Source organism: Opisthorchis viverrini, assembly GCF_000715545.1.
Source record: "Opisthorchis viverrini unplaced genomic scaffold opera_v5_10, whole genome shotgun sequence".
In the NCBI taxonomy this organism is placed as follows: domain Eukaryota; kingdom Metazoa; phylum Platyhelminthes; class Trematoda; order Opisthorchiida; family Opisthorchiidae; genus Opisthorchis; species Opisthorchis viverrini.
The window spans coordinates 3,279,133-3,294,804 of record NW_008751666.1 but is presented as its reverse complement, the minus strand read 5'-3'; the positions used below and the strand labels follow the sequence as shown (position 1 = coordinate 3,294,804).

The 15,672-nt window shown below is 44.6% G+C and overlaps 1 protein-coding gene across 1 annotated transcript in view; it reads left to right on the top strand.

Annotated features, from left to right (window-relative positions):
• T265_01005 (hypothetical protein) overlaps window positions 1-15,672 on the top strand; it is a gene marked incomplete at both ends in the record, with an annotated part of 81,123 nt that overhangs the window by 12,828 nt on the left and 52,623 nt on the right. Inside the window, 5 exons of the mRNA XM_009164920.1 lie at window positions 5,246-5,343; window positions 5,715-5,792; window positions 12,423-12,606; window positions 13,288-13,319; window positions 13,624-13,717. Coding sequence (XP_009163184.1) covers window positions 5,246-5,343; window positions 5,715-5,792; window positions 12,423-12,606; window positions 13,288-13,319; window positions 13,624-13,717 — 486 coding nt within the window. The remainder of the gene's footprint in view (window positions 1-5,245; window positions 5,344-5,714; window positions 5,793-12,422; window positions 12,607-13,287; window positions 13,320-13,623; window positions 13,718-15,672) is intronic.

Here is a 15,672-nt window from a genome sequence, read left to right as displayed (position 1 = left end):
AAAAGCTATGAATTGTGTCACCTTGGTTAGTGTTGCAGCAATGGGAACAGGTCTATCGCAGCTCGAGCCCATGGATTTTTGGGCACGTGGATGCTAACTGAACCGGTTCCTTCCGGATCCGAAATACACTAAATGACAGATGGATAAAGATGAAAATAAATTTGAGCCGATTTATTCTGCCCTTTTCAGTATAAGAGCTTATGTAATCAAGAGTTATGCGTCACGCTACCATGTGGTTATTATTCTAGCTGTGTAGATTGCAACGGTTTAACGGAAGCGCTGCCATGGCAGTAACACTTGTGAGGCCGACCTTCAATTAATCTGAGATGTCAATATTCCGGTGTGAAATATGAACGGAGATTTCCTTTGGTAGTCGGTTGTTAGCGGACGTGGCGCATACTTTGTTATCCTGTAGGTCCAGATATCCCTTCCCCACCTCAACTGCCGTTCCATGTCGAAGGTGTTGTTCCCCTTTTCAATATTGTTTCGACTCTCAGGACAACTCCTATGCTCACAACAGTAGAAAACTGATCAACAAAAATCCCAAAGTTTTCTAACTGATCATAAGGGGGTCAGAGCATTTATCGAATCCATAACCGAACGGGTGGTGAGTCTTGAAGTAAGATCAGGATATTGGAAGCCTTATTTCACATGAGAAATTCCGTCCCTTCTCTCTTCTGTGGTGACTCACCAGAATTGCGATAGGATAAGAGGCTAACTGTTCGAACGAAAGCAGTCTGTATCCAAACGTACTTTTGCTAGGCGGTAATACAGTCTATGATGTTTAGGTGACTAGTGTTCAGTGTTCAAAGGTCAGTGTTCACACTGATCTTTTGATCACTGGCAGATCAATACTCGCACGTGCCCAACCCTTAACCGTTAAGTTTCTGAAAATTCCCCTGTTTTGTTCAATTATGTATATAGATAGGAGGTGACAGTTTCAAGTGAGGTTTTTTTCACTTGAATGTCGAACAGAATGAATGATCAAGATGACTGACACACGCTCCTGTTACTTCACTTGAAGTATGGAACAGTATGATCTCTTTCTGTCATTCTGTCCATCCGGTCGTCCTTTGGTTTATGGGGCCGTAAATTGAGGGTGTTCTACCAAACACATCGTCCGAAAAAGTGAACGACTGAAATAATCCCCCCCCTATAACGCGAGTATGCTGCGGTTGAGGTGGAATGCTGACATGACCAATAATCAGCCTTGATAATAACAATAATCATTCAGCTGTAGCGCCCTTTCGGTGCCTAGCTAACGTGCCAACGGTAAGAGGCACAACGGCTGGCATACTGCCAGGTAGCCCAATCTTAGACAGGAGTAGTCGAGATGCTGAGGTTGTGATCGAACCGTGGATATTCCGGTCCGTAAGCTGGCACCTTAACCACTGCCCTATCTCGAGCTCGGTCAGCCGTAGTAGTGGGGACCCCGTCGCCAGAGTGGACCTTATTGTGCTGTGACGGTTTGCCTACCTCAGCAACCCGTTGATGTTTACTGGAGAATTCTCGTTCAACATTCACAAAATTTCCCCTACCAGGTTGGACAGTGGAAGAAGATCTGACAACACGTCTCGTAGCTGTGAATGAGGACCATTATGGTCATCCTGTCTAGGTTGGGGCATCTTGGCAGTGTGTCAGCCCAGGTGAACCACGAAATTTCCAGTTCTATATACTTTCACGCCACATCGGCTGATATCTACTGGGTCGTCATTTTTGCTGCCCACGACTGAGAGGATGAACAAAAACGTGTGACTGTTGACTTCCATCGTCTTTTTTTATTGTTTTGACCCCCGTCATTTCTAGCTTGATACTCACTCTTATGTAGATCCACGCTGAAGATACGCCAGTCAGGCTTCTATGGAATCGGTACATTACACGCCATTGCTCACATCTCCCGCTCCGCGCTCGCTAATCGGGTCTGGTCTTCTGTTTTCATTGCTATCATTAAGGTTCAAACTCTTCAACAGATCGAACAAGGAGCTACTCCTATACGCACTCTGATATTTCAACTGACGCCTGTTACATATAGACGCGAATGCAAAATACATGCACACTAATTGAGCTTGCAGCAACTTCCATATATAGACGTTACAATCTGCGGAATTTGACTGGCGCTGCAGCTACTGAAGCAAGTTGTACTGGCGTTGGTGTAGTCTTAAGTTTGTGAGCTGGCCCCTCACTGCTCGACTGGATACCGCTAAACAACCGACTCTGCCGTCTGACTTTGCCACAAACACTCGCACTTGTCGAGATGCTGGGTATTGTTTATCGTGTCCATGTATGCACCAACTAACCAGTGCTGCTTCACTAAGCGACGTCTTTCTTACCCATCAAGTAGAGCTCGGGTGCGATGGCATTCGTAGAAGGTTTTAGTGCTAAAGTAGGACTTATTAGTTCATCAGAAGCACGCCTTGGTGGTAGGACTTATTAGTTCATCAGAATCACGCCTTGGTGGTATGTTTAGTTGGAACATAGTGTTCATGGTAGACGTGTTTTGCAACTTTGAACTAATCAGTTGTTTTGGGTTTGGGTGAAGTGTGCGCCGTTAGGCTGGCATCTTTGCGGCTGAGTAGCCTTAGAGTTCAATTAGCCTTATCGCTGTCAGCTACCGATGGCGTTTCAGTCCTTGACTGTCGATCGTTTTGGAATACACGGACTGATTCACACCACGCTCTTCTTCGGTGAAGACTTTCAATGAACGTTTTTCCTAAGCACAATAAGCTAACTCCCTATTTAGCAGCAGGGAAGCACACCAGAGCCTACTATGCAATGAAATAAAAGTTACCTCGTTGGAGGAGATTGACCGTAACCACAGTTATACATGACACCGCGACCTCAGCTTGTGTTTTTTCGGAGCTCGTGCTCGGAATCTACCGGATCTTAGGACGGTCACTACCACTTCTTGGTACAAGACGGCCTATCTTCTCGGGCTCAGAGTACAATTCCGCTAGAGGATTAATCGGACGGCAGCTCAAACGTAGCCTATTTAGACAGAGAGGCGTGGTGGAACCGGAAGTTTAAAGAGATGGGAGGGGCCAGTGTAGTTGGAATGCATTGAAGCTGTTCCAGCTAATCTGCAAAACAGGGGGCCAAAATGCCTCTGAGTGAGGTGATCTCTAGACGGAATATTTTCAACACCAGTTTAGTTTGTTTTCTGACTTTTTGCTTGTGTCTTTTATTCATCCCTCTCATTTTGGGCCGTGATTAGTGTGTTTAAACCTCCAATCAGTTGTTGGGTACTGATATGCTTTCCTGATGATGATGATGATTTATTTCGCTGGTATTCAAGGCACGGGTAGCGTTCAACAGCCTGTTATGGCGTTAAAACAGAATTTTGCTTAAGATAGAGGGTCCTGTACACAAGACAACTGTCGTTGTGAGATGTTGTTCCTTTGATTCAAGGACCTTAGGAGTCTTCAAAGGTTTGATCACTATGGTTGCAGCAAATATCCGTTCGCTGCAGCAAGTACGTACCGAGTTGATGCGTAACCGGGTACTGGGTGATGAATCCGATTAAAATTTCCAGGTCGAGCTGGTTAGGGCATTTATTAAGTATGCCACGACAACGTGAACTCAAACCGGATACGGTCAAGCTGAGTGTGTCTTTTCTGGGGCCAAGGTGATCCTGCACGCACGTGTTTGGAAATCCTGGCACGCAGTCAATCCAAGTGGCGTGCAGGCTGTCGTCCCGTAGTTAAACTGTCTAGGTAAGGCTTGCCTGTCGCTGCGCTTTTGGTTTACGTCGGGTGAGGTTCGCGAAGGATGCTGAATCAACCTCGCTAACGTTGCCTTAATTCGGTATGATGTTCAGGTGTTTATTTTGCTCGTGTCCGAAGGTGTAGCACCTCATTTGTGACCGTTTTCTTCAAGGACATAAAGTTTCTTTGCACTAAGTTCCTATGCTTTTCTTTTCTTTCAACTCTTCTAAGGTTTTCCTACCTCTTGGTTGTATGGCACTTAAACAGCAGTGTGTAGTACTAGTGTATTGTTGCCAGTGTTGATGATAGCGACCCCAGATCATTTTTCCATCTTAAGTGAATCAGCTATTGGCCTATTCGTACAGTATAACCGCGAATATATAGTCAGACTATCTAATATTGGTATGTTAATAGATCCTCCCGGGATATGTGGTTATTAATAACGACGATTATTTGGCAGAATAAATCAGCACCATTTAGGACCATAGCTGATACCTAAACCAGTTCTCCAACTATGGTCAAAAGCAGGAAGATTCCTATTTCTGCGGTTAAACGACCACCCGACCGGTTATCCTATTGCCACCTAATGCTTTCCAACAAGAATGATAAACTTTGTTTAGCTTTGCTCTTGGAGGTCCACTCAAATCTTTACCATAAACCTCCAACTAATGTTTAAACACATGGGTTAATGTTTTCCAAGTCCTCCACGAAAGTTGATGCCTATAGAGGGAAAACACTGCTTTTCTCATGAGAAGTCAGATTGTCTAAGTGGGTGAACAGACAATTCGACGAGGATTTACATCCAGTTCCAAGTTTATTTTGAGGCGAACTGTAATATGTATACCAAAGACCAAGTAATCCATATATCTATCACTGAGTATCCTTCATCAGCTACCGTAGTGAAAACTGGGTCCACCCCACCCACTCAGTTGATGTAGTGGACGGTAGAGATTGTATACCATGGTTCTATGGAAGGAATGAGAAGATAGGCATTTAGTTGCAGTGAATCGCGGTCATATGGAAGTCCACCATATACCTATTCCTTTTATTTCCATTTGTGGGTGGAAATTGGCGGTACAGTTAGTTAGTTTCTCAGCTATGTGTACCAACCTCGGGGGTGGAATTTTGTGAGATCGTCCCCACAAGTGCACTCCTACGAGTTTAGTATACAATCCTTGTTCTTATACTGTTGACAATGAGTTAGGGACGTTGGTCTCGTTCACCTGGCTTCTGTGAGTAGTGGATAGAGTCGCTGTATGAAATACTGCCCTGTTTGTAAAGCAGGTAAATTGTGATATATCATTCTCAGAGTTGGCGGCACGCGCCCTACAAATCGGCGGTCATTCATTTACTTTACATCACCATAAATCACTTCGAGCGTTTCAAAGAAGCCTATTTTTCCTCATCACCCATGCGAAGGGCTATTCCGGCTATCGGCAATCAAGTATCTGTATTAATGGAATGCCCGTTTAGTTTGTTAAACCTGTTAACGGCGTTGCGACCTACATACATAGTTTTAAAGACAATTCTACTTCCAATTTTAGACTTGTTGTTTGGCTGGCCGTCCATCAATCACGGGGATGTGGATGCGAAGCTAATGGAGGAGCGGTTGCGGTTCATAACCTGTGAATTGTCGGTGAAGGTGAGTAGTCCTAGCGAAATACGCTTGTTTGCAGACAAATTTAGTTTTTTCGAGAGACTCACCTGGAACCCAGTTGAATCTCCCGCCTACCTGATGAGCCCCAAGAAGGGCGAAACCGGTTGTGGGCTGTCGAAGAATTTTCAGCAACCTTATGAGTAGCATATCACGTCAATGAGTAGTCCTGCTACGGTTGTTATTTGGGTCAATAAATATGGGGACGCGAGTAAGCTGGTGATATCAGTCCAAGTTGGTTGAAAACAGTGAAGTATTCATGAAGTTAATCCGTATAGCGGTTTCAAACCTCCTTGCATGATTTACTTACCCGTCGGCACACATTGAAACTACGTGCATTGTGTTCCCTCGTCTTTTAGTCAAGTCATCGAAAACGTGTCATGGACTTTTGGGATGCATATGAACAATTAATGTGTCATCCTCGAGACGCACTCCTGGTGAGTTATCCTTTGACTTTTCCAATTTCATCTACATATTACTTTCGGCTTCAGTGAAATGTTGGCTATCTCGTTTGACGAAGTTCTTCAAACCGCGGTTTGTGCTAGTTTTTACTACGACCAGAAACATGGACTGTGGCTAATTCCTGAGTGCAACATATCCAAAGTCTCTTAAAGTGCAGTTATTTTGGAGATATTCGGTTAATACATGTTTCCGTTGTGGTGTGCCTTTATTGTTTCTGCCTGCCGTGTGCTCATCAATATCAATCTGGTCATCAAGTATTTTTCCGCTTGGTCCAGGCAGATTGAGTTCTATCGATTCGGCGATTTTAGTCCTGCTGTAGATTCCACGCACCTGGCTATACTTTTGCCATCCGGCCAGGCTTCCATTAATAAATGGATTGTGTCAGTTTGCCTCAGTTCCAGGGCAGCTTTTGCCAACCTCCGACACCTATGGCGCTACATGAAGTGAACTTTTCTGTTAAGGGAAGAGTTTACACTGCGGTGGTGCTCTACGGATCAGGGACGTGGCCCCTACGCGCAGAAAACATATGGAAAATGTCAGTGTTTGATCATCGGTGTCTCCGAACTATTGATCAGGTCTGGTGGGAACATCGGATTAGTAATGTTGAGGTACACCAGATGGTCTTAGGAAGAAGGATAGATAGATAGATGATAGAATGATAGATAGAACGATAGAATAGATGATGCGTTACTCACGCTTCATAGGTTACGCTGGTTATGACATGTACTCCAGAAGACCGTCTGATGGACAGAGCTCTCTTCGCCCAGCCCTGTGTTGAGTGGAAGCGACCGAAAGGTGGACAGTGTATGACCTGGCAACGAAGTATGGACTTTAGTGCATAAAATCACGGGTATAGACAGGTAAGCAGGCAACCACATAGATTCTCTGTAGCTCCACTGGGTTTTACGAAGGGCCGATGTAAACTAACATCGTTTCTTTAAAGGATCTCAAGTCGACCTGCTTTAGCCGAGAGTAGGGCTGTCATCCGCTTTCTGTCGAATACCTCACTTTGTCGTAGACATGTTGGACAGATTCCAATCACTCGTCAGACTGCTGCCTCGGATGGCCAGTGTCATTCCGATACTAATAGAGTACTTGTTCCCCGCTGCCGCTCGTCTCACGGAGTGGTAGGCCAGTAGAACTTTCCTTTGAGTTCACTGGTCGTAATTAATTAGAGATAGACGATTAATCTACTATAAGCGAACGGCTGCTATATGACGTGTCATAGTTGGTTGCCGCATTACTCATATAAGACAGAACAACCATAGAATCCGTATGGTTATAAGCTTTCCTAGAACTGTAAAGAAGACTGACACTTGTGTTACTATGTGAGCATATGACCAGCACAGAGGCTACAGGTTTTAACCGGGGAATCGCCACTTCAGCCGGACAGTTTTTAGCGTTGTTGAAGAACTGACTAGTTGTTCAAGAATAGAACCGTAAAGGACCCCGAACGTTGCAAAATGTCTGAAGATTTCGATGCTTTGGATTGATCGCCTCACTAGGTCGTACACAGTAGACCACGTAAACCTCCTCGGTGTCCCATAAACTGATGAACCAGGATTACCGTCCAGTATGGCGCTCGTCCGCTCCTCCATGAGTTTTTATGTGAGAGCTAGGTAAACGTCTGGCGAAGGCAAGACAGCTGTCTGCTTTTGGGTGACCTAAAAACGACAAGCAACACTGACGTGCCATTTCGGGCTAGAACTTATATGAAACTCGTGTTTTTCTGTCCAATTGTGTGCCAAATGTTCACTGCCTAGCCTAGCGCTATTCTCTAGCTGGGCTGGCATAGTTCGGATAGAAAGTTGTGTTAATGTTACGAAACAACAGGGAACGGTCTGTACTGGGGTAACACAACTGTACTCTTCATATGCTGCTGTGTACTCTTGTATCAGTTACGTGCTAGGACCTTCCCAGCCATTGTGGCGACAACTCCTCTTTCAGACCTAGTATCTGTGTACTGCCCACAATTTCACGGGATGTAACTGTAGACAGTCGCTGTTGGACGGATTCTATGGATGTACTACTCTGCCTACATAATGTGCTAATATGCCATGCCTTGGTTTACACTAATCACTTGCGCATGATGAACGAATTCTCTTTTTCTGATCACCAGCGGCACATATACTCTGTCACAAAAAGACTGGATCCTGCCGTGATGGGATGCTTTGTGTGCCTCCGTGACCCATTGAGCCATACTGGGTGGTGTTCATGCGACTCCAACAGAGTCTCATACTAGGTTGGTCAGTGGTTTGAGGTCTGACCAACACAGTCTCCTGATTCTCCAAGTTTAAAGTTGGAACATGTGCGCCGACTTGTTCTATAAAAGTGATAATGCACTTACGTTTGCCGTCAAACACCGCTGCCTTCCGATCAGGTTTTCGAGCCAAAGGCCTTGGTTGGGGAATTTTAAACTTCATGTTATCTAGGTGTGGGCTCTCTGACGGTATCCCAGACTATTTACAACCATGGTACTTACAACTAAAAATAATCTTACGCTACGCCGGCCCTTGCGTGGCGTCACCAGCCGGGTCGCCTTACTTTTTGAATACAGTAGGTTGGGCAAGTGAAAACACCCTACTCCTGACACATATCTTACACTTTGAGGTATCCCTTCTTCTACCTACCTCTTCCCACCCAATTTTCAATAATCTCTTCGCAGGTCCCAGCACTAGTGCTTACCGTTCTGCTCACCGTAAATTACATTCAGATGCAGCTTCTGTACGTTTGACTTCAAGATCTGCTTTCAAACCTCGAAAGCCGATCTGCTCAGCTGTCCTCAATATTCGCGTTCTGTAGCAAGCAGGAAAACTGATAGCTCTTGCTCATGCACTGGATTCCCTCTGCATTGATGTACATAGTCTGTCAGAAACAAGGATGCATGTGATCATGTGTCATGTGATCAAACGGACTGCCCTCTCGCTCTCTCAGGTCCCGGCTTCGTGCCTCTGGTGATGCAGAGGCCGCTGCAGCTGGATATACAGGGGTGGGTATTGTATTCCAGTAAATGTGGTAGCAGGGCTTCTGGTGTCACTGATTCTTTGTTGTCTTACAGCGGCATCAAGCGGGTAGGGGCTGTGTCGGCCACATCTTCACACTCTATCAGATATTGGAGCAGCACCATAGGTACTGACGATCCACGGTCCTGGTATTTCTTGATTTTGAGTGTGCCTTCTGTCAATTGTTCAGTGTTGTTAACTACACTTGCTCAACAGCGTATATCCAAGAAGTTTATGAGCATGATTCGGTCCCTATGTTTACATACTTTTGGGCGTGTGGTGAACTATCCAACGGCTTGCCTACAAAAAATTGTGTCCGACAAGGATGTACACACTCTCCATACTTGTTCAGCCTCGTCGTCGATGAAATAATCAGGTGAACGCTGGAAGATATTCAAAACCCCGGTGTTCGAATTGTTGGTGAGAATCTTGTCGATTTGGAGCACGTAGACGACATCTTTGAAGAGAAAGGTGCAGCACAAGCTCTGTTGGGTAAACAGACCACCATCATACGAACTTTTGGCATATGCCTAGCATCTTCCAAGTGGAAATTCATGCTTCATAACATGCAGCCTCTGAAAATACCCATTACAAATGTAGGAGGGTGTTGAGAATTTTACATACCTTGGTAGTTGTATTTGCTCTGAAGGAAGTGTGTCAGCGCACGAATCTCAAAGGCGCGATTCACCTTTGTTAATTTGTGTCACTTGTGGCTTCAAAAAGGCGTATCACTGGGTCTCACGAGTCACATTTACCAGGCTACAATGACGTCTGTATTGTTGTATGGCAGCGAAACGGCCTGTGTGGTCAGATAATGTGAGGCATCCTGAAATTTTTGAACACCTGTGCCTCAGAAGCGTTGCTGTTATCGGGTGGTTTCAACTGATTCTTAATGAGGTAATTAGAAAGCGGGTATTCGTTTGTGCAGCAGGTACTTCAATGGCGGAAACATCCAGTTCCGGTGATTGCGGCTACTCTTCCACATGCTACGGATGCCGACACAGCGCCTTCCGAGACGAGCGTTTTTCTCCTCGGCTCCTTCAGAATGGCGGAAGTAGCGGCGTTGACAACGCATGACTTGGCAGAAAGAGATTTCGGAGAGTTCGTGTGTTGTTGGTTCAGTGCGCATTCATAGATGGGGTATTCGTGACCCCTCCTGTGCTTGGCTGTAGATGTTGCCAGAAATGGTGGCTTATCTGTGTCAGTGGCGCTCGTGTTTTCAGTTTCTTTTCAGATTGATTGAGTACTTATGGGTGTAGACACCTCGGAATGCCTGCGATAGGCGATTGTCAGGACCCTTCTTCCACCAACTCTGTTCTTTTCATTTTAATGCTTTAAATTTGATTAGAAAAACTGGTGACACGGCATTGAGGCATAAGTGTAAACACTGATGTTGCTATCTCTGATGATGATGATTACGATGATAGCGACAAGCTATCTGAGAAGGAAATTTTGTTAGCCTGAACAATGGACAAACCCATATCTACTGCACAGATTAGCTTTGTTGTTTCGATTTCGCTTTACCAAATAAGTCGCCCAACTTTATAAAATGTTGCTCCTTTAATGAAGCCGTAAATCTCCGTTATTAATAGGTGAATGATAGTACACTTCTATGACAATAGCAGAAATGAAGTTTGAAACTGCTTGTCGGCATGAGTACCAATTGGTTCATGGAATGTTGTGTCTTCCTGTCACCACAAATTCGGCCATTCGAATGCACATGCTGTTTACGGTCGTTAGTATATGTCAATATAGTCATGAATTTAATTGATCGCCACGCATGTGCACTACAACTGAACACGAATTCGGAAAGATGTTCGATAAATCCAGTCTCAGATGACCAATGCAGGCCACAACAGGAAGGATCATCGCGAACTTTTGAGGTTCATCGTAGACGGAGATTAGCCATCTTGGACGAAGTTGATGAATTACTGTGTATGTGGTTCTGACAGAGAAGGAAGGCACAATTGTGTAGTGATGACGAAGTCTAACAGCAATTCTGGCTACTACGTAGCCGATCAATAGATTTGCGGCTACCACAACGAAGCTGGAATATTTTTCGAATCTGGTCGGCAATAATGGAGCTGCCAATTGGTTTATGGGTTATGACGTTTTTGCTCAAGATACCAACCAAAAACAATGTAAAAGTCAGACGTGTACTATTGAAAAGGGACGCACCGTTTCGACGTATAGGAAATCCCTCATAATTCAATTCCCCCCAGACCTTTCCATGATTATCTAACTAGCTTCATACGACAGTGCTTAGTGACTAAAACGCTGGTGCCCTCACGGTGGATAGGGTTCCTCTTGACAGTTGTCAATGCAATCACTTGTACTGATACGGGGTAAAACTGTGTGCCAATATGTTCCCATTGGATAAGCAAGCAAGCGTAAAGTCCCCGGCCAACCGTATGGCTACTAGTTGGACTGTGTATGCCTGTCAGATTGCCTGAAGCTGGTCTTGAGAACAATTCACCCAACGTCACCAGGGACTAGGTCCGGGAATTCACCATAGAAGTCCTTCAGCTAGGTAAACAGACTGTATTTCGGTGGACGCCCGCGTTTACATTAATATGATGATGCTATTTACCCAGTCATCTTTTACACTGCACGTTTCTTCCACGTTTCCGGACAAGTGGTCAGTATGTTTCCCCTTGCCACCACACCAGCGTTCTCAGACATATTATTCTTGTTTTGCGGAAGATTGACACATTACATTGACTTCGGTGGTGTTTTCTCATCCCTTGTACACACACACACACAAGCCGGACTGGACACACGCGTACTTGGCGTGGAACATTACTGAGCTGCATGAGAGAGTTATCCTGATTCAGGCATTGTCGGGCACTACGTTGACCAAGGGCATGTTTCTCTGTGTTCGGGAATTTCCCACCCTCGTTTTTCGATTAGCGTCAGTCACACCACTGTTTATCTGACATTTTCTCATATCCAGTCAATCTTCCGTGCTGATTCATGAATCACTGACTTGATTGTTTAGCTTATCTGTTTTTTTTCTAGTGTGTACTGTCAGCTTTAGCCTAATCGATCCTCACCAAAAACGGCATCTGTAACAGATGAAGTTGGTAATCATGATGGTTATATTTTCGTAAAGAAAACTACTCACAAGGTTGCTGAAAACTCTCCGACAGCCCACGACCTGTATCGCCCTTTTTGGGACTCATCAGGTAGTTACAGTCCCCGATTTTCCGTCAACTTTATATTTCACTTCAACCCAAATTGCACGAAATTGGACTTGTACACTCATCTGCACACCAATTTGGTTTTGACGGGAGGCTTATCTGGATTCCAGTAGAATATCAGAAACGAGAGGTTCAGTTTGGTCTCCCTTGAAAATCAGGTGGTATGCACATGAGTGTATTTGTCGAGGATGATTTCGTCCATCGTTTATGGACCCGGGAACTTGGAATCACCTGCAACGTGTACACCACCTTTCGGACTCCAACCGAATTTCGACGATTGCGCTGTGACGAAGAAAAAGGTCTAATCTTTGTGCAACTCAGGACATTGGAACTATTCGCAATTCTTTTAATAGCCATCGTTATCAAATTGGTCGCTAGAGTATGCTTCCTTTCTTATTGGCAGCATCAAACGGAAACGAAGCATCCTCCTTATCGTTTCATCACTCCTGCTCGTATCCCGATCGATTTGCGACTGCACAACTCCATGTTGCTTGACCGTTGCCTGGCTGTGATCAATGGGCTCCGACAGCCGACGCGGGTTGGCTGGTTCCAAGACTTCAAAGAAACTACGATTGCTCGACTTCGCGGTACGTGTCTTCCGTGTATCGTGGTCTCTTAATCGATTTCCTGCCTGCATGATGTCCATGAGCTTGAAAATTCCATAGCTATTTTTTGGTAACCATGACGACCGTCTCACAGTGCATTAGTGATGCTCCTGTATTACTGTGTTTACTCTTTTTGCCTGGCTACGGGTATTCCTTCAGTGAGAAATGCACACATGAATTTCAGTTTTCGTATGGACCCTTCTCTGTGATGCACATACTATAAAGAGTCAGTGACGATTGGTTTTAGTTGGCTGATCACATTTCTTCCACAAAGAAGCATGTTTTGGATCTTTCGGAATACCGGTTTCATTTGAAGCCGCAATCACTTCGCGTTTCCATTCCACATGCTTGGATGTGCGATTAATGAACCTGTTTCATTTCGGCTATGTTGTTAACTGACACCCATTAGAAAAGCGAACACTTTTTGCGGCAGTCAAATTTTACTGGATTTTCCATTGGTATACATAATTATCACACCTGCCTGGCTGAATTTTATCTATCCAGCATTCTTTAGCTAAATATTGTTACCTGCAACCCGACTGCTACCAGATCCTTTTCAATTCGCATTCCCGTGCTTGTCGCTTTTCTCTTCACTGTGTACGTTATTACTCTAGTTCTCTATGATCACCTGTTTGCCCCAATTTTTCGTTCACCGCTTCACAGACGAAGGGAAGTCGCTACAGGAAGCGAAACGGGTAAGTCTGTTGTTATTTGTATCTCACAATAAGATAGTCACAAAAGGTTGACAGTCTGAATAGACTTTTTTTTGGTAAATAGAGAATATGTATCCATCGTTATCTTGTTTTCCTGTGAAATCTTTGTGTATATTAGCTGTCTCTGTAAGCTATACTGGTTTTTATTCGGTAAGCCTGTTCTTAGTTGATGTATGTTCTCTGTTCACCACTTTGCCACTTTTATGCGACTGTCTGATGGAAACAAATTGTGAATTCACAAAACCGCTCCTGTCTACTGTGTGTTTGCCACTCATCTTCACTACAGCTGGTCCGCCAAGACGGTTTACGAGAGTACGCTTGTCGTTTGTTCGACGCGATGCGTCAGAATTCAGCACTTCAATCCATCAGCGATGGAATTGGTATGTTTAGTCAATTAGTCGTTTTGTTTTGGGCACGCACGATGGGATGATTGATCTTTCGTTTGGTTTTAGCGCGATGTGACCCACTTAGGGGTTTTCCCAGGTACCTCGTAGCTGATGAACATAAGTAATTTGGGCGTCTATTCATGAGGGGCGAAATGGCTCGGTGGTTAAGGCGCGAATTTACTCCCCGTGGTTCGATTCCTCCTGTCTAGGCTTGGGCAACCTGGCGGTATCCCAGACCTCATGCTTCCTCCGGGTAGCACGGCAATTAAGGATAGAAAGGGTGTTACACCTGAACGATGAGTGTGTGGGCGGGGGAACACCGTGTTTCTAGCAGTTTTACTCCAGCCACTTGCTTTTGTTGGCAAAAAGATATTGCGCCTGTATGATTTAACCCAAACACTTACAGCTCTTGTGGATCCTTCGGTTTTGTCTCTCTGGAAGAAGTAGCAGGAACCCAGGAAAGTGCACGTAAATTTCGAGAACCGATTGTATATACTATCCCTATAATATTCTTTTTGGTAGTTTTTGTCTACCGAACAATAGTATACGAGGGTTGGCGTACACAGTAGCACGGAAGCATTTGATTATTGAGTTTGGTTTTCCATTCCATCTCCATTCGGAAATAATGCGAAGTTGTCGTTCAGCGATGATCCACTTTGAGCTCACAAATAAAAGCTCTGAATGCTTGGGTGAAAACAAATGCTAGTGAACGTAACCGAGTTTTCGTAGTGCATGTTTGTCTACGTGTAATCCTAAGTTTAGTGTATGCGGTTTTGTGGATTTTCACCGGCTCTCGGTCATCTTGAGTGGATTAGCAATGTGATTCATCGTGCTTCTTACTATCTGTGTGCGAAACTGATGATAACACTTCATATAGTGACAGAAAAAACAAGCGCTGGAACTTCCTACTGTTTTTTGAATACCGTGAACATCAGGTGAAGCTCTCCAGTTATGCCTATGCTCAACTTAACAGAGAAGGACTTGGGTTTGTTGATCAGCTCATGTGTAGGTGACCAAGTGGATAAGAACACGGTTCATCACTTCGACGATCGTGTTTGATTCTCACAAGGGTCCCTTCAACTCAACTGCCGGCCCCCGGGCTGTAAATCTATGCACATGCTGTTTCGGAAGTAAAGAAGTAAAAACAAGTTTTTGGAGTTTTTTCTTCTCTGTTCTATCCACCGAATTCGAGTTTGGAAAATAGAACTAATCGGAACTGGTAAACCATACATTAGCGATTTTACCATATACTTATGGGGAAATACACAACTAGCTCGACATCTGCTCTTCCCGGGTCATTCTACGACTGATGATTTCCGGTGTGATTCTATTTTGTTCTCCTAAGGTTCGTAATACTGAATCACATGAAGCCCCTTTGGTATGCGAACTTGTTTTTCAGCTGACTGCCCAAGTTTATTTCAGTCGGCCCTTTTTTCCAGACTAGTTGCATGTAACAGACAACTACTTGTTCCAATGATTGCCTAACTACTGTCAGCAAGTAACCTTTTTCTTGCTCGTAGTCGCATCCGTACAAATATAGCTAATAGGTGTGCGCAACATACGTCCTGTCAAATTGAAGGCGCAACTACCAATTCCAGCACTCCCGTTCCTTGGTCTAACAATGACTCAGCGTCCATTGGCAACAGATCCCTGGCAAATCAGTCAAACTAGTATTAAGAAACGCATCGGGTGTGCTAGGTTCAACTGCGAACAACCAGCTGTTGAATGTCTACCGATCAGGTAATGCCAATACAGTGCCCATGACATTTAACGCACCCTTTTGGTCCATTCATTTTCCGTCTGAAGGGTGCGTTTGGGAACTGAATATCTTCAGCTCAATTTGTGCCGTATACCAAATTGATTGTGTCCCGTACTTGACCGGAAGTTCAGAATAATGTTTTCATGTGCTGCATCTGCATGGTTCTGATTAGACACTGTGCTGCCGAAGA